We start from the raw sequence: 24,883 nt of genomic DNA on the forward strand, positions 1-24,883 counted from the left end.
GCAGGGAAGAGACCAGTTGGGATGCTTTGGTTCAGACAGAAGACAACAATGGTTTAGAATGGTGATTGGTAGAGGACATGGGCAGAGGTAAACATATTCAACCTCTATTTTAGACACAGCATCTGTAGAACCTGTTAGTAGATTAAATGTTAGGGAAAGGAAGTAATCAAGAATGATTCTTGGTTTTTGTTTGGGTGGGTGGTAATGTTAATTTACAGAGATAAGAGATTGAAGGAGGACCACTCTTAGGTGTATATGTTGTGGGGTAATCAAGAACTCTGTTCTAGATACACTACTTTTGAGGTTCCTGTTAGAGGTGTCTGTTAGAGAGTTCTTGATTCCTCCACAGCATATACTCCTAAGAGTGGTCCTCCTTCAGTGCAGTGGTATGATCACTGTAGCCTCAAACTCCTAAACTCAGGGAGTTCTCCAGCCTCAGCCTCTCATGTAGCTGGGGCTACAGGTGTGTACCACTTGCCTGCCTTTTTTTTTTTCTTCCTCCCTCCGTCCCTTCCTTCTCTTTCTCTTTCTTTCTTTTTTTATTTGTTTATTTTTATTTTTTAAGACAAGGTCTTGCTCTGTCACCAAGGCTGGAGTGCAGTGGCACAATCACAGCTCACTGCAGCCTCAACCTTCCAAGTTCAAGTAATCCTCCTGCCTCAGCCTCCCAACCACAGGCATGAGTCACCATACCCAGCTAATTTTTTTATATTTAGTAGAGACAGGGTCTTGCTATGTTGCCCACGCTGTGGGTCTAGTTTCTTTATGATGAATTATCTTATTTATTTGACCTTCCTCACCCCCATCCCCTAAATATAAGTTCGTAGGTAGAGAGACTTAGTCTGCCTTGATATTCATTGCTATTGAACATATTTGGCACATAGTGGACCCTCAAATATTTTTTCTCCTTAATATGTAAGCACAAGGTTAAAAAGTTAAACAGTAAAAAAATCTGTCCCATCTCTGTCCCCTAGTACCGTTTCTCAGAAGCAAATACTGTTTCCAGTTTTCATTTCTGTTTAGGGATAGTCCACACATATATAAATATATATGTGTTTGTCACTTCCCCGTCTTTTTCCCCATAAATGGTAGGGTACTATATAATAGTGTTCTGTGCCTTGCTGATTTCACACAACAATACGTCTTACAGACTGTCTTTTTCTTTCTCCCTTTCCCTTCCCCTCTTCTCATTCTATGTGTATGTATGTGTATATATGTATATACATGTATACATACACACATATAGATGTACATATATATACATACGTGTATATATAGTCAATATGTATATTTTAACCTGTGCTTGTATATTAAGGAAAAAATATATATGTATGTGTGTGTGTTTGTATATGTATATATTTGTATATGTGACATTGTATTTTTTGGAGAGCCCAGGAGAGGAGAGGGCTCCTCTGTCAGAGAGTGCAGTGAACTGTGATCACACCACTGCACTCCAGCCTGGGCTACAGAGTAAAACTCTGTTTCAAAAAAGAAAAAAAAAAAAACAAAGATTAATGTAGAAGAATGTTTATTGTGGCACTGTTTATACATAGCAGAAGATCAGAAGCAAATGAAATGTTCATCGATAGAAGATTGATTACATAAATTATGATTCATCTATATAGATTTTTAAAGATGAATGAATATATCTATACATATGTATGAATGGCATGAATATATACACATATGAATGATATGAATATATATATGCATGAATATATATGCTTTATTCATAAAGTTAATTTCATCTATGCATTTTTTAATGTGACTACTAGAAAATTTTAAATTTTATATGTGGCTTGCATTTGTGGTACACATCTTTTGGGCACTGCTGATCTATACGATAGATTTTTAGAGGTGAAACTTTGGAGTTTTTGTGTTTTTGTGTTTGTTTTTTGAGATGGAGCCTCGCTGTGTCACCCAAGCTGGAGTGCAGTGGCACAATCTCGGCTCACTGCAACCTTCGCCTCCGAGGTTCAAGCTATTCTCCTGCCTCAGCCTCTTGGGTAGCTGGTACTACAGGCGTGCACCACCACACCTAGCTAATTTTTGTATTTTTAGTAGAGACAGGATTTTGCCATGTTGGCCAGGCTGGTCTTGAACCCCTGGCCTCAAGTGATCCTCCTGCCCCCGCCTCCCAGAATGCTGTGAGCCACTGTGCCTGGCCTAGAGGTGAAACTTTTGGATCAAAGGGAATATGCAAAGAAAGTTTGGCATTCCCTATTCAAGGTGGTCATGCCATTTAATAACCTCATCAACAGTATATGAGGGCCTTTATCCTTTATCTTCCATGATTGTATCATCAAAGCTTTTAATCTTTGCCAATCAGATGGGTGGAAATGTTATTTTTAATCTGTACCTGTCTTATGAGTGAGGTTGAGTATCTTTTCATGTATTTATAAGATATTTGTGTTTCCCTTTCTGAGAAGTCTGTTAAAGGATTTTTTTTTAACAAACTTCATTTTGTAGAGCTGTTTTAGATTCACAGCAAAATTCAGCAGAGGGTTCCGAGATTTCCCATGTACCCACTTGTCCCCACATATGCATTAACAACATCCCCCACCAGAGTGGTGCATTTGATGAGCCTACATTGACATGTCATTATCACCCAAAGCCCATAGTTTATGTTAGGGTCATTCTTCATTTGTACGTTCTTTGGGTTTTGACAAATGAATAATGACATGTATCCACCATTATAGTTTCATACAGAGTATTTCCATTGCCTCCAGAATTCTCCGTGTTGTGCCTGTTCATCCATTTCTCCTCTTTAACCCCTGGCAAACACTGATCTTTTTACTGTCTCCACAGTTTTGCCTTTTCCAGAGTGTCATATTGTTGGAATATACAATATATAGCCTTTTTAGATTGGCTTCTTTCACATAGTAATTCCCTCCATGTCTCTTCATGGCTGGATAGCTCATTTCTTTTTTAGCACAGAAGAAGAATATTCCATTGTCTGGATGTACCACAGTTTATTTCCCCATTCACCTACTGAAGAACATCATAGATTCTTCCACGTTTTGGCAATTATGAATAAAGCTGCTATAAACATTTGTGTACACATTTTTGTATGGACATAAGTCTTCATTCCTTTGAGTAAATACCAAGGAGTGTGAGTGCTGAATCATATGACAAGAGTATGTTTAGTTTTGTAAGAAACTGCCAAACTGTCTCTAAAGTGGCTATTTAAATCCCCACCAGCAATGAATGAGAGCTTCTGTTGCTCCATATCCTTGCCAGCATTTGCTATTGTCAGTGTTGTGGATTTTGGCCATTCTAATAGGTGTGCAGTAGTATCTCATTGTTGTTTTAATTTCCATTTTTCTGATGACATACGATGTGAAACATGTTTTCATATGCTTCTTTGCCATCTGTGTATTCTTTCTGGTGAAGTGTCTGTTTTGCTTTCTTATTGTTGAGTTTTAAGAATTCTTTATATATTTTGGATAACAGTCCTTTTTCAGATATATCTTTCGCAAATATTTCTCCCAGTCCGGCTTGTCTTTTTATTCACTTGGCAGTGCCTTTTGCAGAGCAGAAAATTTTATTTTCATTTTGAATCCAGCTTATCAATTCTTTCTTTCATGGATCATGCCTTTGGTGGTGTACCTAAAAATTTATTGCCAGCTGGGCACCGTGGTTCACGCCTGTAATCCCAGCACTTTGGGAGGCCAAGGCGGGTGGATCGCCTGAGGTCAGGAGTTTGAGACCAGCCTGGTTAACATGGTGAAACCCCGTCTCTACTAAAAATACAAAAAAAAAAAAAATTAGCTGGGCATGGTGGCAGGCACCTGTAATCCCAGCTACTCGGGAGGCTGAGGCAGCAGAATCGCTTGAACCTGGGAGGCAGAGGTTGCAGTGAGCCGAGACTGTGCCATTGCACTCCAGCCGGGACAACAAGAGTGAAACTCCATCTGAAAAAAAAAAAAATAGTTATTGCCAAACCCAAGATCCTCTAGACTTCCTCTCATCATATCTTCTAGGAGTTTTATAGTTTTGCATCTGTTAAACTATTTGCTCATTATTCTTTTGCTGTTTCTTATTGATTTATGGGAACTCTTTCTATGTAAGAAGCAGCTCTTGGCCATCTGTTTTGCAGACATTTCCTCACAGTCCTCTTGACTTTATTTATGTTATTTTTCCATGCATGATATTATGGTATTTTTCCCATTTGAAAACAAAGTTATTTTGGCATTTTTATTGGTATCATATTTTATTTACTATTAATTTAGAGAGCTTTGATATTTTAATAATTGAGTCTCCCTATTCAAGAATAGGGTGTGTCTTTCTATTCTTTCAAGACTTCTTTTAGATTCTTTAGTAGCATTTTAAACATTTTTTTAAGATAATTAAATCGTTTATTGATTACATATGATAATGGATGAAACACCAGCTTCATTCCCATTTATAATTTTATCTGGTAACATTATTCATTTTAGATATATTGCATAGAATGTGTCAATAATCATTTTTATAACCAATAATTCCATGATTTTGCTTGGGTAATCCCTTTTAATGGTGAAGTTCAGGTCACAACAGTAACTGTAAGTTCAACTACACCAAGGTTTCTGAAGACAATGATTTCTCTACCCAAGCAAGTTGTATATAAACTCCAAATAGAACCTGGCATCACTCTGAAGGAATTCTAACTTCACACTGTTGGGGAAATTTACCAAGATGGCTTCAGAGTAGACTAACTTTACACAGCACATTAAAAAATAAAGAGACACATTTATTCAGCATCATGATCAGACTATTACATTTAGCAATCAACAGCATGGTGCAAAAAAAAAAAAAAAATCCATATTAAAACTCTTTGTTGGAATGCTTTGCACTTTCCACAGAACAGGAACTAAAATAACTTGTTATACAATTTGTCACAAATACAGTCCTCGAGTTTTTTGCCCATACACATGAGTATTTGTCTGAAACATGTCTTCTTTGTCACAGGTAGGCCCTGCCACCACTGTGCTTGGCTGAGTTCACAGATATGTTGTAACCTGTAGCTTCCCTGTCACTTCTCTGGCACTCCTCTCATGCTAAGCTTTGTTTCCTGGCAGTAATTAAAATCTTCTGCCACTGCCAAGCTACTGTTGCTACTGGAACCACCATAGCCACCTTAGTTTCATAATTAGTAAAGTATTGGCCTCCACCACCACAGGGGCCAGAACTTCTGTCTCCAAAGTTTCCTCCCTTCGTGTGTCTAATTTTTTTTTTTTTTTTGAGATGGAGTCTTGCTCTGTTGCCCAGGCTAGAGTGTAGTGGTGCAAGTTCAGCTCACTGCAAGCTCCGCCTCCCGGGTTTACGCTATTCTCCTGTCTCAGCCTTCTGAGTAGCTGGGACTATAGGCACCCGCCACCACGCCCGGCTAATTTTTGTATTTTTAGTAGAGATGGGATTTTGTCATGTTGGCCAGGCTGCCCTCGAACTCCTGACCTCAGGTGATCCACCACCTCAGCCTCCCAAAGTGCTGGGATTACAGGCGTGAGCCACCACACCTGGCCGGGTCCAAAATTTGAAGACTGATTGTTGTAATTGCCAAAGTCATTGTAACTTCCACCACCTCCAAAATTGCTTCCATCATTACCAAATCCGTTATAGCCATCCCCACTGCCACCATATCCACCACCACCATGGTTGCCACCAAAGCCACCACAACCATTGAAGTTTCCTCCACAACCAAAGTTGTCCTTCCCACCGAAACCACCTCCACGACCACCACCAAAGTTTCCAGAGCCACTTCGACCTCTTTGGCTGGATGAAGCACTAGCCATCTCTTGCTTTGACAGGGCTTTCCTAACTTCACAGTTGTGGCCATTCACAGTATAGTATTTCTGAATGACAATCTTATCCACGGAGTCATGGTCATCAAAGGTTACAAAGACAAAGCCCCTTTTCTTGCCACTGCCTCGGTCAGTCATGATTTCAATCACTTCAATTTTCCCATACTGTTCAAAATAATCTCTTAGGTGATATTCTTCAGTGTCTTCTTTAATGCTGCCAACAAATGTCTTTTTCACAGTGAAGTGGGCACCTGGTCTTTGAGAATCTTCTCTTGAGACAGCTCTCTTTGGTTCCACGACTCTTCCGTCCACCTTGTGTGGCCTTACATTCATAGCTGCATCCACCTCCTCCACAGTGGCATATGTGACAAAACAAAACCCTTGGAGCACTTGGTGTTAGGGTCTCTCATTACCACGCGTCCGTGAGCATTCTCCATTGCTCAAAATGGCTCCTCAGGCTCTCATCGGTTGTTTCAAAACTCAACTCTCCAAGGAAGAGCTTCCTCGGCTGTTTGGGCTCTTTAGGAGACTCTGACTTAGACATGATGGCAGGGAAGAGAGACTTTAATGATGCTTCCTCAGCAGCGTCCACGGGCAGAAAGGAGTAAGCTGACCTAAACGTTTTTTTAAACTAGATTTTTCAGATATTTTTTAACGTTTATTCCTGGATGTATTTTGTTGCATTAATTTTTATGTTACTATATCAGATAGGGATGCTTTCTGGTGCAGATTAAGTAAAACCAGCAAAAGTGGCTTAAGCTGATAGAAGTTCATTTTTCTCACGTAACAAAACGTCCAGGGGTAGGTGGCCACAGGCATGGTTCTGTAGCTCCATGATGTCAGGCCTTGTGTCTTGCAGTTTTTCTGGCCTTACCCTCAAGCATGGTCATCACATGGTGGTTGCTGTACCTCCAGGCATCACGTCCACAGAAAAGCAAGGAGAAGGGGACCGGGAGAAAGAACAGGATTTTTTTTTTTCTTATGTTTTATAAATTTTCATGTGAGCGTTCAGGACTTACGGAGATAATCTTTTTTATGGCTTGAAATGTGGGAGCATCCCTCCAGAACAGTTTTGTTTGTTTTAAGCATTCTGGGTTTTTTGTTTGTTTTAAAAATTCTGCTAGAACCTCAAGGGTTTCACTGACTGGGGACAGTTTCTGTGTTAATTTATTGTTTCTCATCCTAAAATAATTGAAGTGCAGACCTTGGATTTGAAAATTTTTTTAATTACCCAGAACCCAAGAAGAGACACGCTTCCTCACAATCTCTCTAATAGTGGGCAGGACTTTTTCTATTCTGCATTTTCACTGAGAGTGAAATGCTTCAACAATGCCATTTTTATTTGGGGGTCTCAGTTCCAACTCCGTATCTTGCACATGGGCATTACAACCCAAGAACCAGATAAATGGACAGTTCTCAAACCCCAAGTAACCACAATCTCAGTCCCACAGGCTTATCATTCTGCTTTTTAATTCTTTTTCTCTCACTGCCTAGAGTTGTCCCTTTCCTCTTGTGGATTATGCTATGCATTTAAGATAATGTTTTTTCTCTTTTATATAGCATTTTGAAGTGTTTATAGAACACAGATTTTTAGGTCATCTGGTTAACCATATTCTTTGCATAGAGATTAGTACATAGTACAGATTCAAATGTATTCTTCTTTCCTTCATTCAGGATGCAATAGAGGGGATTTGTGTCCTATGCATGGTAGAAGTCACCATAGATGTTCTGTAACCTTCCAAATTTGAAATCCTATAAATTAATAGAATTACATTTTCATGCTTTTTTGGTAACTGTTCCTAATGTCTTATTGATCAGGCTATTTGACAAACTGAAACTCATTGAAATTTATATGGATAATTAACATGTTAATTTTTAAAAAACTATATTTGGTATGATATAAATTCTACTTTATAATAGAAAGATGACTTTTTTCTGTATCACATAACTACTTTATAATGAGTTAAATAGTATCAAGTTTTAAGGAATATTCTATGGTTTCTTGGATTATCTTTAGTAGATAGTTATAGGTTTAAGAGTATAATTGGACACTATGGCATATGCATATTATAATGTTATCATAATAATTAGGCCTGCTTGCATTTTACTCATATTGTTATTAAGGTATACTTCTAAAAGAAAATCATATATAATCATTTGATTGAAGAGTCCCTATAGAGTAATTACTATCTGTATCTTTTAATATTTGTTAAATTAGTCCTATGTTGACATTTTTTGCTTGATCAATTTGATATGCTTTTTTTTTTTTTTTTTTTTTGAGACGGAGTCTCGCTCTGTAGCCCAGGCTGGAGTGCAGTAGCACAATCTCGGCTCACTGCAAGCTCTGCCTCCCAGGTTCACACTATTCTCCTGCCTCAGCCTCCCGAGTAGCTGAGACTACAGGCGCACACAACCACGCCTGGCTAATTTTTTGTATTTTTAGTAGAGACGGCGTTTCACCGTGTTAGCCAGGATGGTCTTGATCTCCTGACCTCGTGATCTGCCTGCTTCAGCCTCCCAAAGTGCTGAGATTACAGACGTGAGCCATGACACCCGGCCTCAATTTTATATGCTTTTTAGTAAAGCTGAAAATCTCTACTATAGGTAAGAAAAGATCTGACAAGCATTTTAAGTGATTATGGTTATATTTACTTATCATCTAGGTTTACTGGGAAACCGGTGCTCAGATCACGTCACCTCATGATAAAGAAATTCTAAAATGTATAGAAGAATGTGTGGAACCCTGGAATGGTTCCTGGAATGATAATTTGGTGGATACCAGCCCGCTGAAGAGAGACCCTCTGCAGGATATTTGCAGGAGATACATGGAAGATCTGAAAAAGATCTGTTTTTACAGGTATCCAAGTGGGAATATCAGATAATACCACTTTAGAATAATGTTAGCAAATGAGGAGAAGAAAAAGTGATACAAAGTGTTGTCTATTTATTAGGCTGGTCTTGAACTCCTGACCTCAGGTGATCCGCCTGCCTCAGCCTCCCAAAGTGCTGGGATTACAGGTGTGAGCCATCATGCCCAGCCTAGAGTTTCTTTCAGGAGTAGTGAGAATGTTCTAAAGTTGATCATAGTCATGGTTGACCAACTCTATGAATGTAGTGACAGCCATTGAATTGCACACTTTAAATGGGTGAATTATATGGTATATGAATTATATCTCAATAAAGTTAAACAAGTTATACTTAAATATATGTATTTCCTCTATGTTAGATAAGTATATTTCCTTTAAGATTTTATTTTTCCTTAACCATTTCCATATTTCCATAATTATCTCTGTAACTCTTCTGTAAATAGCTAACACTATTGCTAGGAAGAACCCTGGCTGGCTGAGTATATTTTTCCTATCCTACAAAATAATTTTAGCTTTTTCTCAACTTTATTTTAATTTCAAAAATGTACCCTTCAAGCTATCAATTGTTTGCTTCTCCATCTAAAATGATAAGTGGACAGTAATACTAGCTAAATGCTACCAGCTCTAATCACTCTAAAAAGAATTGATTCCTTTTTTATCCTTTCTGTCTTTTCTTATTTATATTTTTGTTTTTTAAAGAGTATATGGGCAAAAGCAAATTAACAAGTGAACTATTTATGAAGCTGAAGGCATAATTACACAGAGAAGAATTATTTCAAGTGACTTTACAGTTATTGACTATACATTTCTAGTGGGATATGTCCTAAGGATAAAGAACTACAAAGAAACCTCAAATTGTATTTGATAGCTGTACTGTTAGTGGTAATATTGATGGTTTTACAGATGTGGATATAAATAAATATATAGATAGACATACTATATATATTATAAAACAAATGGGTAACTATGTTAATGTCACTAGGATCTAAGATTTTAGTTTAAGAGAAGCAAATGTAAAATCAAATAAAATAATTTTAAAATTACAATTTTAAATTTGAATTTGAAATATGTTTTATTTACCTAAAATGCTAAAATACTAGTTCTGTTACTAATAAGGCCTATGCCTACCCCTAAAGCCCAGATTGTGGTTTCTAAATACCATTTCCTAGTAAAAGGAACCACGGCTTATTGGAGAAATTGATTCTCATCAAGGACTGGGGCAGAAAATGTACTAAATGAGCCTGAGATAGCTTTGTTTTCCTTGCCATAAAGCAGGCTAGCTTTCAAAGATACTGGGGTCATATCAAAAGGATCTAGGGGCCAACTTGAAGGGACTCCCACTGACCAAATATTGGATAGTTGGGCATCAAAAAGAATAATCACCTTAATGAATTAAAACCTAAACATAAAAAGCCTGTGACTGTTAGTAATACTAAAAAAGCTCTTTATTGGTCACCTTTGGGAGTTGCTGGACTGAAAATCACTCATGCTGAAATTTGATAAATTCTAAATTTTCTTTCTGAAAATTGATAAATGTTTGAAACTTTATCTTAATTTGTTCTGCCTTTTCTATGTGAACTGAATGTTAGGGCTAATCAAATGGTTGATAAAGGATCATTATTTTTAAAAGAAAAATCCAATAAATGCAGAAGGAATAATAGAATTTTCAAAATCACTATGTTGTGACCTCTAATAAATCATGTATCTAAGTAATTCTCATCAAGGGCTGCTAAGACCCATAGGTGAAATGTTGATGGGAAATTTTTTGATGGAAGGATTAGGCTGACACTGGTGAATCTTAGTTTAACAGCATTAAAAGTAGAGTAGAAATTGTGTGCTTCCAGCTGTGAGTCAATAGAAAATACACAGCACCTATTCTTGCCCAAAGAATTGAAACTGAATCTAATGTAACCTCTAAATGCAGCTGCCTATTTACAGAAAAAATAGGATAGAGGAGCATGTTAATACCAAAAGGATGCAGTCTACATACTGGAGATACGGGAACTTCTACAGGACAAATGGGCCAGTTTCTTCAATAAATGACATTCGGGTTGGGGAAGGAAGGGAGGAACATTTATAGATTAAAAGAGACTTGAGAGGCATAGCAATCAAATTATATGGAACCTCGTTCAAGTCCTGCTTCAAGTACAACAACTGTTAAAAGTATTTTTGAGACACTTGGGGAAAATTTGAACACAGATAGGGTATTAGAGGAAAGAAATTATTGTTAATTTTGTTAGATGTAATAATGATAATATGGTTATGTTTTTAAATACTAAAGCATTTTCACGTAAAGTAATACGTCTTGAATAAATGAGACTAGATTGACAGACTATGGAAACATACTGAAGTGAGGTAATGGTTATATGGTGTTAGATATTCTGTCTTCCTAGGTGTATGTTTGAAAATTGTCATAACATTTTATTTTTATTATTTGTCTTATAATAAATTTTATTTTTCATGGGGAATGGTTAGTAAATGGGAAGTTAGGATGTAGAAAGTTTTGCTGTGGAAAAGACCAAAGAAACAGAGTCTAGATGCTAGTGGAAATGATGCCGGCGAGAAAGGATTATGTACGTACTAAAGTTCTCAAGTGAGAATAGATGGGGACCAGAGCAGAAGTAGAGCGGTTGACCTTTGATACAAAGAATGCTTCCTCATTATTATCAGATGGAAGAAGGAAAAAATATGGGTTGTTGGTTTGGTGTGGGGTGATTAGGAAGTTCCCATCAAATGGCTCTGTGTCTCAATGATGTATGAGGTGAAGGGGGAGGAAAGGAATAAGAAGAGAAGAGAAGGTACTAATTAAGTCACCATCTTGGAGAGTAAAAAATAAGCTTTTGGGGTAACAAAGTATGATTGCCTGGCAGCATTGAGTATGCATTTAGAATGAAGCTGTTCAGTCCTTTTGTGAGATTTATTCTAGCAATATTCAACTATTTTGGTGCAAGTCTGGAAAAGGTACACATTTGGGTTCAACAAGGTTTGGGGTATTGGATGGTCAGAGTACCCAGAGTGACATATAAGAAGGTGAGTATAATTAGGTACCTTGCAATCTACACTGGAAGTGAAGAAACGGGGGGTCTACTGGCGTGTGAGAAAGACCAGTTAGGAAGTGTTTATTGATGGTCTGGTGAGATAAAATACTTATTTAGATGATACTAGCTTAGCTTGTTCAGGGTATTGGCACAGCATATGGAAGGCAGCTGTCCAAGTCAGGAAGTTGAGCCACAAAGGGAGAATACTGTTGAATTAAAACCCTTGATCTTTAAGTTAATACTCTTCATTTGTTGTTTGAGTATCTTAGACCTCTGCTGAAGGCTTTAATCACATTTTTCAGAATTTGATGGTTTAAGATTTGTGATCATGATCTTATGTTGATTTTCCTTTACAGGGAGTTAAACTCGAAGACCACCTTGAAATTTGTGCACACGTCTTTTCATGGGGTTGGACATGACTATGTGCAGTTGGCTTTTAAAGTGTTTGGTTTTAAGCCTCCAATTCCAGTACCAGAACAAAAAGATCCTGATCCAGACTTTTCTACTGTTAAATGTCCAAATCCTGAAGAAGGAGAATCTGTGCTGGTATTTTTTTTAGTATTTAAATTATTATTAGTTTATTAAACCATCAGAATAGGTAGAACTCATTGACAATTCAAAGATTACTTACAAAAACAGAAAGGACTGTAGTTTACATCTTTTAATTGTATTGGAGTCATAGGCTGTGTTTTGTTTGAAATGTCTATGGTGGGTGTCCCTACTTTTGGCTTCTTATTTTAAACTTAGCAGAATTCTATGCCTTCTAAAATTCCTATCACTAACACTGTGCCTACATACAGGAACACTAACATTGAATTCAGGTTCTTCAGTACAATCCAGCTTTTTGGGTCACTGTTTCAGGAACTTTCCCTGAGACTGGCAGAGAAAGAAAATGCCCGGATAGTGCTAGCCACAGATCCTGATGCAGACAGACTGGCAGCAGCAGAACTTCAGGAGAAGTATGTTATTTGATTAAAAGCTTGAACTTTGAAAAGTAATGTATTTTAAGTCTTACAGGCTCTTTGAAAATAATGAAAAGATAAGAAAAGAACACAAATTTCCTGTAAACCCGTTATCCAGAAATAACCATCTAAGTTGATACTTTGACAATTCTTTCCTGTCTTTTTAGTTGAAATATTTAAAGATGTATTTGTTTTTATTAAATTATGATCATAGTTTTACATCTTGATTATTTTCCACTTCAATTGTACAAAATGCTTCAAAAAATGCTTACAGTATAAGCCTTTTTCCCTGACTTTATATATTATTTGAAAATATTAATATTTACAAAGACATAATATCCCAACAGATCACTTTATGATGTAGTTATTTCCTAACCTTGTTTTTTCCTTTTTTTTTTTTTTTTTGAGACAAGAGTTTCACTCTTGTTGCTTAGGCTGGAGTGCAATGGTACTATCTTGGCTCACTGCAATCTCTGCCTCCCAGATTCAAGCAATTCTTCTGCCTCAGCGTCCCAAGTAGCTGGGACTACAGGCATGCGCTGCCACACTAATTTTGTATTTTTAGTAGAGACAGGGTTTCGCCATGTTGGTCAGGCTGGGCTCGAACTCCTGACCTCACGTGATCCTCCCACCTTGGCCTCCCAAAGTGCTGCTATTACAGGCGTGAGCCACCCATTTCCTAATCTTAGTCCTCTGGGCTGCTATGTATTTTTACCATTGTAATGTGACAAATGTCCTTACCTAGAAAGTATTAATTATTTATCATAATTTTTTCTCTCATTAAGTAAAAAAGTAAATGTAATGGTATAATAATTTTCCAAAAGATGTCGTACCATTCCTACTGTAAAATCACCCCTGGTCAGTTAGAAAAGAAGCAGTAATAAATGTTTTCTCAAAAATCCCATATGATAGTTTTTGATTTTTCCTAACTGAAAGATGGTAATTTGTAGGCCTTGGAGTCAAGAAGTTTTAATGAGAAGAAAGGTCTTGACATTGCGTTTTCCTTCTCTCTACAGTGGTTCTTGGAAAGTTTTCACAGGCAATGAGTTGGCAGCTTTGTTTGGGTGGTGGATGTTTGATTGCTGGAAGAAAAATAAATCAAGAAATGCTGATGTGAAGAACGTTTATATGTTAGCCACCACAGTCTCTTCTAAAATTCTGAAGGCAATTGCACTTAAAGAAGGATTTCATTTTGAAGTAAGAATCGATAATATCTGTGTGCTACTTTTAAAAGCCTATTTCTGTATGTTAAAGACATCTCCCCACCAAAACTGACTTTCATTGATGTCATTTGTAATTCCCTTATTTTTCTAATTCTGTTAACACTTATTCAGTCTTTTTTGATAATTTAGACACTTTGAGCCAAAATTCATCCAGTACTGTATATGAATTTCTGGTACTAAGATGAGATATTCTTTAAAAAAATACATTAATACTTATTATTCCATACAACAAATATCTGGTTTTCAGACAGGGAAAATCTAGCTCCTGGTGACCCCATCAGTAATTCAGACTTCTCTCCAAAAAGTTGTGGTTGTCATCAACCCCTTGTTTAGGCTCTTCAAGCATGGTCTTTAGGAACTTCAAGTAGTCTTCTAAATTGCATAGTAAGACCCAATGATCCTACATCCAAAAAAACAAGCAGTGGCTCTCTGTCAGTCCAGATCATTAACCTTATGAACTTAAGACCCTTAAGCTGATCATTTTTGCAGCTATGGGAAGTAAGTTGCTTTTTCTCTGCCATCTTTGCCAAATATCAGTGAAAATGTCCCTGGGCATTTTTCTTGAGCCATAGTCAGGCTACAGGTCTTAATACTAATTGACTGAGTAAAAGAAAATTGTACCTGGCTATATGAAATAGAGCTTTCAACTTTATACTTTCTAAAACGCAAATAGCAAAATAGAAGATACTGAAAGTTTATTCACACCTAAGATTCTGATGTTTTCCTAGTTTATATCTATAGCAAGAAAAATTATAATGGGCACAAAAGAGAAAAAAGAACAATTCTAAAGACCACTATTATAATTTTATTTGCTTGTGTTTGTTGTAGCAGGGAAGTTTTGACTTTTTTATTTTTTCTTTTCAGTAAGGAGGTAGAAAGGTGAATTAGGAAACAAGTTAGGAATGGTGAGCTTTGGTGTTAGGGTGTATCACATACTCTTTCTGTTGACTCTAAAACAGATTGTGTCTTTAAAGTGAACAGTAGCTCATTAGATGAAAAGTCCCCAAATCTAATTATTTAAAGAAGTACTTAGTAACTGTCTTGGTGGTTTTATTAATAGTTAGGACACAGTGTTATGAGCAGGTACACTTAGTTCAAATTTATGTTATGCTAATACTAAAAGTGCATCACTAACAAGCTTCATGACCTTTGATTGATTACTCAGGGAGAGTAAATCCACCAACCTTCATAGGCACTCTATATTAGTGGTTATAATATAGCTTAAAGGACAGTTTCTGAGAAGCAGAAACTTGAAATTGAATCTTGACTCCATCTTTTATATGCAGTATAATTTTGGGCAGATTGACTTATCTTTCGAGCCTGTGTTTCAGCGATAATGTTTGTAAGCATTAAAAAAAAGATAACGGGCTTTGGGAGGCTGAGGCTTGAAAATCACAAGGTCGAGAGATTGAGACCATTCTGGGTAACATGGTGAAACCCTGTCTCTACTAAAAATACAAAAAATTAGCCAGGCGTGGTGGTGGGCACCTGTAGTCCCAGCTACTTGGGAGGCTGAGGCAGGAGAATTGGCGTGAACCCGGGAGGTGGAACTTGCAGTGAACCGGGATCTCATCACTGCACTCCAGCCTGGGCGACAGAGCTAGACTCTGTCTCAAAAAAAAAAAAAAAAAAAAAGATAATGGGGCCGGGTGTGGTGGCTCACGCCTGTAATCCTAGCACTTTGGGAGGCTGAGGCAGGTGGATCACAAGATCAGGAGTTCAAGACCAGCCTGACCAACATGGTGAAACCCTGTCTCTACTAAAAATACAAAAATTAGCTGGGCATGGTGGTGCGCCTGTAATACCAGCTATTCAGGAGGCTGAGACAGGAAAATCGCTTGAACCTGGGAGATGGAGGTTGCAGTGAGCCGAGATTGCACCACTGCACTCCAGCCTGGGTGATACAGCAAGACTCTGTCTCAAAAAAAAAAAAAGATAATGTAAAGCACTTGGTTCAGTCCTTAATAGTAGGTGATCATAGTGTATGTGCTTATTCATGTTACTTTGTGACTATATGAACACCACTTACAAATGCTGGTTTATATTTGTTGTAAATCACCTAGTACTATAATCTGTAAATAGTAGGTCATCAGTAGTAGCAGTGTGTGTATTTATGGCACTTTATTACTATATGTCTGCTACTCTATAAACCTTTGTGGACTGAGGACTATAGTAAAGATCATTATGTGAATGTTGTATGCATGTAGTGGCAGATTTTTCTCTAATAGGTATTTGTGAGACAGTCACTTAACTAGAATGGCCTCCTCTGCATTTCAGGAAACATTACCAGGTTTTAAATGGATTGGAAGTAGGATAATAGACCTCCTGGAAAATGGGAAAGAAGTCCTTTTTGCATTTGAAGAGTCTATTGGTATGTAGTAAATGTTAAAATCTTTGAAATTTGATTGATAATTTTTTAAAATGTAATTCTGTAAGAGGAGTTTTTTGTGTTCTGGTTTCATATTTTGAGTTGTAAAACTACAGAGAACTGAGAAATGTGTAGATACATTTCTTATCAGAAAACAAAAAGAACCAAAGCGTCCCCTAAATACACTCAGTATTGATGAGTTTCATCTATTACCAGGCTTTTACATTTCCTTGTCCTTCTGAAGAAATGTAAAACTATTGAAATTATAGGCTTAAGTTTTCCTCTTTTCTAGCGATGGTTTTCAATCCTCAGGTTTTCTCTGTGGAACTTCAGTTTTGGATAAAGATGGGGTGAGTGCAGCTGTTGTGGTTGCTGAGATGGCATCTTACCTGGAAACCATGAATATAACATTGAAACAGCAACTGGTTAAGGTTTATGAAAAGTAAGTTCTACTATTATGAATTTCACATGTTCGATTTTTCTTTTATTGTCCTACCCTTAGTTTTCTAAATTTGTTTCTGAAGAATACACAGTGTTATGAGAAGGTACACTTGGTTCACAAGTTTATGTTATGCTAATATTAAAAGTGCATCACTAAAAAGCTTCATGACCTTTGATTGATTACTCAGGGAGAGTAAATCCACCAACCTTCATAGGCACTCTGATATTAGTGTGCCTAATACTTTTTTTAAAAGTATTAAAATTATGTGAATTAAGGACTGCCATTTTTTATAAAATACTGTAGTAGGCTGATCTTCTTTAATATATACTTTTTTAAAAGAGTTATCTGAAATCTAATTTCAGCACTTTGAATCTTTGCACAGATATGGTTATCATATTTCAAAAACTTCCTATTTCTTATGTTATGAACCACCTACCATCAAAAGTATATTTGAAAGGCTTCGTAATTTTGATTCTCCAAAAGAATATCCAAAATTTTGTGGAACATTTGCTATATTGCATGTACGGGACATTACCACTGGATATGACAGTAGCCAGCCTAATAAGAAATCAGTAAGTACCCTTTTTTTTTCTCCCAAACAGTTTAGAAAATTTCATGGCTCATGTCACCAAAAAGTCCAGAGGCAGGACAGATTTCACATGAGGTTCTATCCAGTTTCCTCATGTTTACCAGTTTATTATAAAGGTGACAATTTTGGAACAGCCAGACGTAAGACATTTATAGGGCAATGTACTAGGGGTGGGGTTGGGGCCTGGAGCCTCCCAGTGAGTCCACGTGTTCACCAAATTGGAAGCTCCTGTAAATACTTACTTTAAAAAAAAAGTTTTTAACAGTTTATAATAATTCATACTGAAGTAGGAGATCAGCAGGACTTGTTTTCCAAACACTGGTCATGACCCCACTGATCAAAACAGGATCTGGTCAAAACAGGATGCATGCAGTAAAGGAACCAGCCAAAATCAACTAAAACCAAGATGGCAACAAAAGCAACCTCTAATTCCCCCATTGCTCATTATATGCTAATTATAATACATTAGCATGCTAAAAGACACTCCCACCAACACCATGTCAGCTTACAGAGGCCATGGCAACACCTAGAAATTACCTTATGTGGTTTAAACGGGGAGGAACCCTTGGTTCCAAGAACTCCTCCTACTTTTTCTAGAAAATTTGTGAGTAACTTGCCCCTTATTTAGCATATAATTAAGGAGAAGCTATAATATAGCTAGCCAGCAATCCATAGTGCTACTCTGCCTATGAAGCAGCCATTTTCCTATACTTTGCGGCTCTGATAAAATTGCTTTCCCCCGGGAGGCTGAGGCAGGAGAATGGCGTGAACCCGGGAGGTGGAGCTTGCAGTGAGCTGAGATCCGGCCACTGCACTCCAGCCTGGGCGACAGAGCCAGACTCTGTCTCAAAAAAAAAAAAAAAAAAAATTGCTTTCCCCTTTTTTTTTTTTGAGACAGTCTCTCGCTCTGTCTCCCAGGCTGGCGTGCAGTGGCATGATCTCAGCTTACTGCAACCTCTGCCTCCCAGGTTCAAGTGATTCTCCTGCCTCAGCCTCCTGAGTAGCTGGGACTACAGGAGCATGTCACCACGCCTGACTAATTTTTGTATTTTTAGTAGAGATAGAGTTTCACCATGTTGGCCAGGCTGGTCTCGAACTCTTGACCTCAAGTGATCCACCTGCCTTGGCCTCCCAAAATGCTAGGATTACAGGCATGAGCCACCGCGCCCAGCAGTTGCTTTCCTTTTACTTTACTCTGTTGATTCATTCTTGAATTCTTTCCTGTGTGAAGCCAGGAAGCCTCCTGGGCTGAGCCCCAGTTTGGGGGTTCACCTGCATCAATACTATAATAAAATGGTGAAACTTCAGGCCTGTGAGACTAGAACTCATTGTTTTGCTCCAGAGCATGTTTCAGTCTGCTAACTTGTCTCTCTGACTTTGATCCTATCCTTATCACTTCCCAAATAATCATGTATACTACCCTCACAGTAAGGTGTGTGGAATGGAGGTGGGGGCAGAGAGAGAGGAAGACAGAGAGAAAATGGGCAATGATGCTAGATAATGTTGAAAATAACTGTAAAAGCCTATAATTTCAAAGCCATACATCTTTCTAATTTTAACTTCCCTTTCCAACCTTATTCCCTATACCTCCAGCCAAATAGAATAACTTACTTACCTTCATATATACTTTTTAAAAAAAATTTCTGCATTTTTGGTCCAGTTGTTTCCGTAGTGTATCCATTTTTCCAATTTCTACAGCCCCATACCTCAGCCACTGTAAGACTTAAGAAAAATATCAGCTGTTCCACATGACCTCTAGGCCTCATAATTAGATACCTTCCTCTTGAGGTTTCATTACATAGTGTGCCTTCCTCCTATTACGTTCTGTTTTGTGTCATCATTGTGTTGCACATGGCGTGTTTCTTTCTGATGTACTTTTGTGCCTACGTAGTAGCTGCTCAACAAATACTTAAATGCCATAGATTGCTGATTACATTCATTTTGTTGTTGTTGTTATGATGATTATTAGCCCAAATTTCCATTTGTACTGTTCTGATGTGGTCTCAAGATTCTGGGGACATAATGTATTTTGGAAAATCTGTAGTTTATTGTGTAGAATGGTACCCATATTCCATTTTTGCATATTTGTCCAATCAACAGTATTAGTTCCTGGTGTTGATATCCTGTGTATGAGTATATGTGTGTCTATTTTTCTATCTTTGTGAATTGCTGGAAGAGAAGAATCATGTTTTGCTTCTTTTTATTTCTCTAATTTGCTGTGCTCAAGTAGCCTTTGGTATAATGCTTTTTTCCCTCTTAATTCTCATGGAAGTGTATGATATTCATTATTCAGGGTGCTTTTTCATCTCTTCTCTTCTGGTTCTTACAACAAGTTTGTAAGGTAGGTAGCATAGATGTTGTTATCCCCAAGGTTGCATAGTAAGTACCAAAGCCTTCCTGAATTCTCTCTTTTCTGTGTTTCAGATAGATTGATATTCATCTGTACATTCATTTATCAGAATGCTTCTGTGCTACAGGCACAGGTACACTAGGGATGTAGCAATGACAAAGACACTGCACTCAAGAAAAAGTTTAGTGAGGAAACTGACAAGTAAATAGCAATTTACAAAATGATAAGTGCTACCAGGGAGACATGCCTAGGATGTCATGGAAGAGACTTTGGGGGCTTATGCAAGACTTTCTAGGGAACTGTTCTGAACTGAGTTCTCAAGTATGATTAGGAGTTAGCCAGATGCAGGAGGAGCAGAGAGTGTTTCAGGCAAAGGGAACAGTAAGTACAAGGTCCAGAGATGAAAAAGCATATTCTTTTTCAGAGAACCACAGGTAGTTGTCTATAACTGGAGTATGAGGTGAGAAGAATGACCTGTATGGTGAGTGGGTTTTGAGGGGCAAACTTCCAGGCAGCAAGATCAGTTAGTACACTGTGTCAGCAGTCTAGAAGAAGTTTGATGGTTGCCTGAATTCAATATAGGAGCAGTGATGGAGAGAACTGGATAAAGTTGAGTTAAATAAAATGTAGAAAGGACTTGCTACTTTATGGGCTGTGGATGAAAAAGAAGGAATGATCTCTAAGCCACTGGTATGTGGTAATGTACTGACCACGAGAGGGGTCTCAAGGACAGGACTCATGGCTCAGGACAGCTGAGGAAAGGTACCACTGTCAACCCCTCTGGCCTAGTACAACCCTCACAGTCCCGTCGAGATGCCTTAACAGACGGATGTGTGGACTAGCAAGAGTACCAGTGTTAATCCATATATTTGGTGTCAGTAAAACATCACTTCTTTTTTTAATTTTTATAAAAAAATAGAGTTTTTTCTGCACCCCAGTACATGCAGAATATATGCACTCCTCTTTGGAGATGATTGATAAACTGCAAAACTGCTTCGCAAATATAGAGGCAGTTTGGACTTTGGAACTTGGCTTCCGCTTCTTATTCTACCACTTAGCTGATTGTCTTGAACAGGTTGTTTACTCTCTTTGAGCCTCGTCTGTAAAATGGCGGTAATACTTACTTTGCAGGGTTATTGTTGAGGCCCAAAGATCATGTATGTGAAGTATATAACCCAATGCCTTTACTATTCAGTAAATGGTATGTTTATGAATTATTATATATAGGTAATCTTCATTTGTATTTTATAATTCTTTTAAAATATGTTTTAAATTTTCAATTGTGGTTAAAATAACACATAACATAAAAATTAACTATCTTAACCATTTTTAAGTGTATAGTTCGGTAGTGTCAAGTATATTCTTATTGTTGTGCGACAGAACTCTAGAACTTTTTTATCTGGCTAAACTGAAACTCTCTATCCATTAAACAGTAACTCCCTATACCTCCTGCCCCAGCAACTGCCATTCTAATTTCTGTTTCTATAAATTTGACGGCTTTAGATACCTCATGTAAGTGGACTGTACTTTACAATTCTTGAAAATGAAAGAAAATGAAAAAGATCCCAAGTATAATTAAGCTGTTGTTGCCATTTTGCGTAGGTGCTGCCTGTGAGTAAAAACAGCCAAATGATTACATTTACTTTTCAAAATGGCTGTGTTGCTACCCTTCGGACAAGTGGGACAGAACCAAAGATAAAGTATTATGCAGAGATGTGCGCATCACCTGACCAGAGGTGAGAATTGATTTTTTAGATATACCTACAAAAGCTTTATTGAAATATAATTCACATACCATACAGCTCACCCACTTAAAAGGTACAATTCAGTGGCTTTTAGTATGTTCAAAGTTGTATATCCATCACTATAATCAATTTTAGAACATTTTCATCACCCCCAAAAGCCCAGACCCATGAGAAATCACTTCCCATTTCCCTCCTTTACAGCCCTCAGCAACCCCAATCTACTGTCTTTCTCTATAGATTTGCTTCTTGTGGGCATTTCATATAAATGGAATCATACAATATGTGGGCCTTTGTGACTGCCATCTTTTACTTTGTATAATGGTTTCTAGGTTCCACCATGATTCAGTTGTAGCATGAATTTATTCCTTTTTTTAAATTTTTGTTTTTTATGGCCCAATATTCCATTGCATGGATATGCCATGCTTTTTAATCCATTGATCATTTGATGGACATTCAGATTATTTGTACTCTTTGGCTGTTTTGAATACTATTATGAACATTTACATACAGGTTTTTGTGTGAATGTATGTTTTCATTTCTCTTAGGTATATACCTAGGAGTGAACTGCTGGATCATATGGTAACTCTGTGTTTAACCTTTTGAGGAACTGCCACACTGTTTTTTAAAGCAGCTACATCCTTTGGGAATTGAATTTTAAAATTGTAGTGAATTTATATTCTTGGAAAGATTCTCTGAGTTTTAACTATTACATGATTAACGTAAGGAAATTATCATCAGATAATTTATGTTTATTGCCAAATATTCATTTTCTATGTCTAATATGACTTGACATAATCTGCTTAGTTCATTTCCTTTTAAGAGGATGAATTGTGACTAAGTTAATTTCATAAACATATTCAAAGGCTACTTAAATGTATTAAAAGTACTGTCTCCTATAATATTGTAATTGCCCAACATAGATTTGGGAAGGAGACTTTTTAGAATTGCTTTCAGAGTCCAACCAAGCTATACTATCATGTATTTCCCCAAATATTTGCATTTGAGGATGGATTTCATTTCCTTTGGGGGGATAAAGAGCTCCTGAAGTCATTCAAAGCAGAATCTAAAGTAAACCAAATTGGGTAATGCTACATCTGGTTGCAAATGAAGGAAGATTATTAAAGTAATAAGAACTGATTTGTTGTGTAGCTTTTAAAATGACTGTAAAGGCAATCTAAAAGAGGCTTGCCTCGAAATGTTCTGGGCAATGGCAACACCTCAGTGATGACTTTCAAGGGCCTTCTTTTAAGTGCATATTTATTTTTTTAAACATCACATTCTTTTAGTCACACCTCCTTCTGCTACCTGAAAGATATGTTATATCATTCCATAACATTTGTACTGAATATTTTTCAAAGTATTTCAGGAAGCCATTTTCTTCTAACACCTGTTATTTGTGTTCAAAGCCATTTGAACCTCATTCTCCTGACCTAGGAGAATTCTTTAGATATACCATCACTCCTCTGTTTATCATCTGCCAAGGAACTCCTATTAATGCAGTTCAACTTCAGTTTGTGATAGCAGTGTTTTCTTTGTGTGTAATTTTTTTTTTTTTTTGGTCTTGTTTTGTTTTAACCAAGTGAATTTCTCTTTTGTTTACCAATTGTTTAATGTCTCCATTAGGACCTCTTAAAAAATAAAACTAATTTAAATAAATTTTAAGCCTGTGAAAATAAATAATTTCAAAACTCTTCATCTTTTCCTCAGTGACACAGCTTTACTGGAGGAAGAACTGAAGAAACTCATTGATGCTCTAATTGAGAATTTTCTTCAGCCTAGTAAGAATGGACTGATCTGGCGTTCTGTTTAGGGGTACACCAATATCATGACACTGTGTGGGCATATGGAACAGAGCAACCGAGAACTCCATACATTGAACCTCGTGTTAGCATTCTCTCTCTAGCTCATCTAGCCGAGTACCTTTTTCCTTTATTTTCTTTCTTTTTGGTCAACTGGCTAGACTAAACAAAGTATAAGTTTGAAATGAAATAGTCTAGAAGGAAATGATTCAAATTTTTTCATAATTCAAACAAAAGTTATTACACCAAAAGTATTATAGTAACGTATTGTTCTTCCTTTAACAGAAACATCACAATTCAGAAGTGAGTTTTCTTATTATAGTGTGGTTAAGCCTAGTTCTGTATCTTGTAATTGTGGATAGCATGGTAAAAGAAAAAAAAAGGTAAATGTTATATAATTATAGGATTAGTTAAGGAAATTAATCCATAAAATTGGCAAGAACATGGTACTCTCCTTGATTGTTATGAAAAAGTGTCATTGTGACATCATAGGTATTAATTTACAAATTAGAGTATTTGAAATAGGATATTTAGCATTTCTGTAGTTTAGAACAGATGTTACAATGTGTGGTTTTGGCATGTCTGTTTCAGGTGTCATTGGTGCAGTGTAAATTTTCTGTATGTATTTAAAATTCTGACGTTTACTGAACATAAAACAATAGTGGCAACACTCCTATTGGCTTTGTTCTTGTCAAATTTCTCAGTGCCTTCTCAGGGTCTGGTATGAACGGAAAAAACAAGTGTTCCTGCATTTACCATAATTTAATCAGTCAATTTTCGGATAGCTAAGGAAAATCTTCCAAAATCTGTAGGTGCTTCCTCTATATCAAATGAGTTTGCTGATTTTAAAATCTTAGGAATGTACATAAAGATCTTAATAAAAGCAGGCTTAATGTAGTTAAGGATCTTCATATTAGAATTGTGTCATTTATCAAACCTTTTATTACAGAAAAAAATCTGAACTGAGAAAGGAGCTCTGAATTTATTTGACAGTCTAATTTTTGAATTACATGTTTGTAAGTAGGTTTATTCTTTTATTTTATGAAGTAATGTTAATTTTACTAAGAAATAAAACATCCAATTTTAAGTATTATGAAATACTAAAACTACATGTTTTAGGCCGGGCGCGGTGGCTCAAGCCTGTAATCCCAGCACTTTGGGAGGCCGAGACGGGCGGATCACGAGGTTAGGAGATTGAGACCATCCTGGCAAACACGGTGAAACCCCGTCTCTACTAAAAAATACAAAAAACACTAGCCGGGCGAGGTGGCGGGCGCCTGTAGTCCCAGCTACTCCGGAGGCTGAGGCAGGAGAATGGCGTAAACCCAGGAGGCGGAGCTTGCAGTGAGCTGAGATCCGGCCACTGCACTCCAGTGGGCGACAGAGCGAGACTCCATCTAAAAAAAAAAAAAAAAAAAACTACATGTTTTAAAACAGAGGTCCAGTTTATTCTAACATCTTGCTGACTTCTGTAGAGATTGCATGACTATTCTTTATCTTTTTTTAGTGTAGAAAATTTTTTTTTTCAAAAAGTCACTTTTGGGCTGGGTGTGGTGGCTCACGCCTGTAATCCCAGTACTTTGGGAGGCCAAGGCAGGTGGATCACAAGGTCAGGAATTTGAGACCAGCCTGGCCAATATGGTGAAACCCGTCACTACTAAAACTACAAAAATTAGCCGGGTGTGATGGTGGGTGCCTGTAGTCCCAGCTACTCGGG

At 37.2% G+C, this 24,883-nt stretch overlaps 1 protein-coding gene and 1 pseudogene across 4 annotated transcripts in view; one reads left to right on the plus strand and one right to left on the minus strand.

The window, feature by feature from the left end:
- Positions 1–23,538, plus strand: part of PGM2L1 (phosphoglucomutase 2 like 1) — a 54,091-nt gene extending 30,553 nt beyond the window's left edge. For all 3 annotated transcript variants that reach the window (XM_003910405.3, XM_009186925.2, XM_021926309.2), the window contains 9 exons: positions 8,447–8,640; positions 12,045–12,234; positions 12,550–12,647; positions 13,667–13,847; positions 16,151–16,244; positions 16,554–16,683; positions 17,066–17,255; positions 21,225–21,358; positions 23,075–23,538. In XM_003910405.3, the coding sequence (XP_003910454.1) occupies positions 8,447–8,640; positions 12,045–12,234; positions 12,550–12,647; positions 13,667–13,847; positions 16,151–16,244; positions 16,554–16,683; positions 17,066–17,255; positions 21,225–21,358; positions 23,075–23,177 (1,314 nt within the window). In that variant the 3' untranslated portion in view covers positions 23,178–23,538. The remainder of the gene's footprint in view (positions 1–8,446; positions 8,641–12,044; positions 12,235–12,549; positions 12,648–13,666; positions 13,848–16,150; positions 16,245–16,553; positions 16,684–17,065; positions 17,256–21,224; positions 21,359–23,074) is intronic.
- Positions 5,064–6,193, minus strand: LOC101019113 (annotated as a pseudogene). The gene is made up of 2 exons (XR_004177445.1): positions 5,499–6,193; positions 5,064–5,193 (listed from the first exon to the last, which is right to left on the minus strand). The product of XR_004177445.1 is annotated as a heterogeneous nuclear ribonucleoprotein A1-like (transcript).
- Positions 23,539–24,883: the final 1,345 nt, after the last annotated feature.

This window comes from Papio anubis, chromosome 12 (genome assembly GCF_008728515.1).
Source record: "Papio anubis isolate 15944 chromosome 12, Panubis1.0, whole genome shotgun sequence".
Taxonomy (NCBI): Eukaryota; Metazoa; Chordata; class Mammalia; order Primates; family Cercopithecidae; genus Papio; species Papio anubis.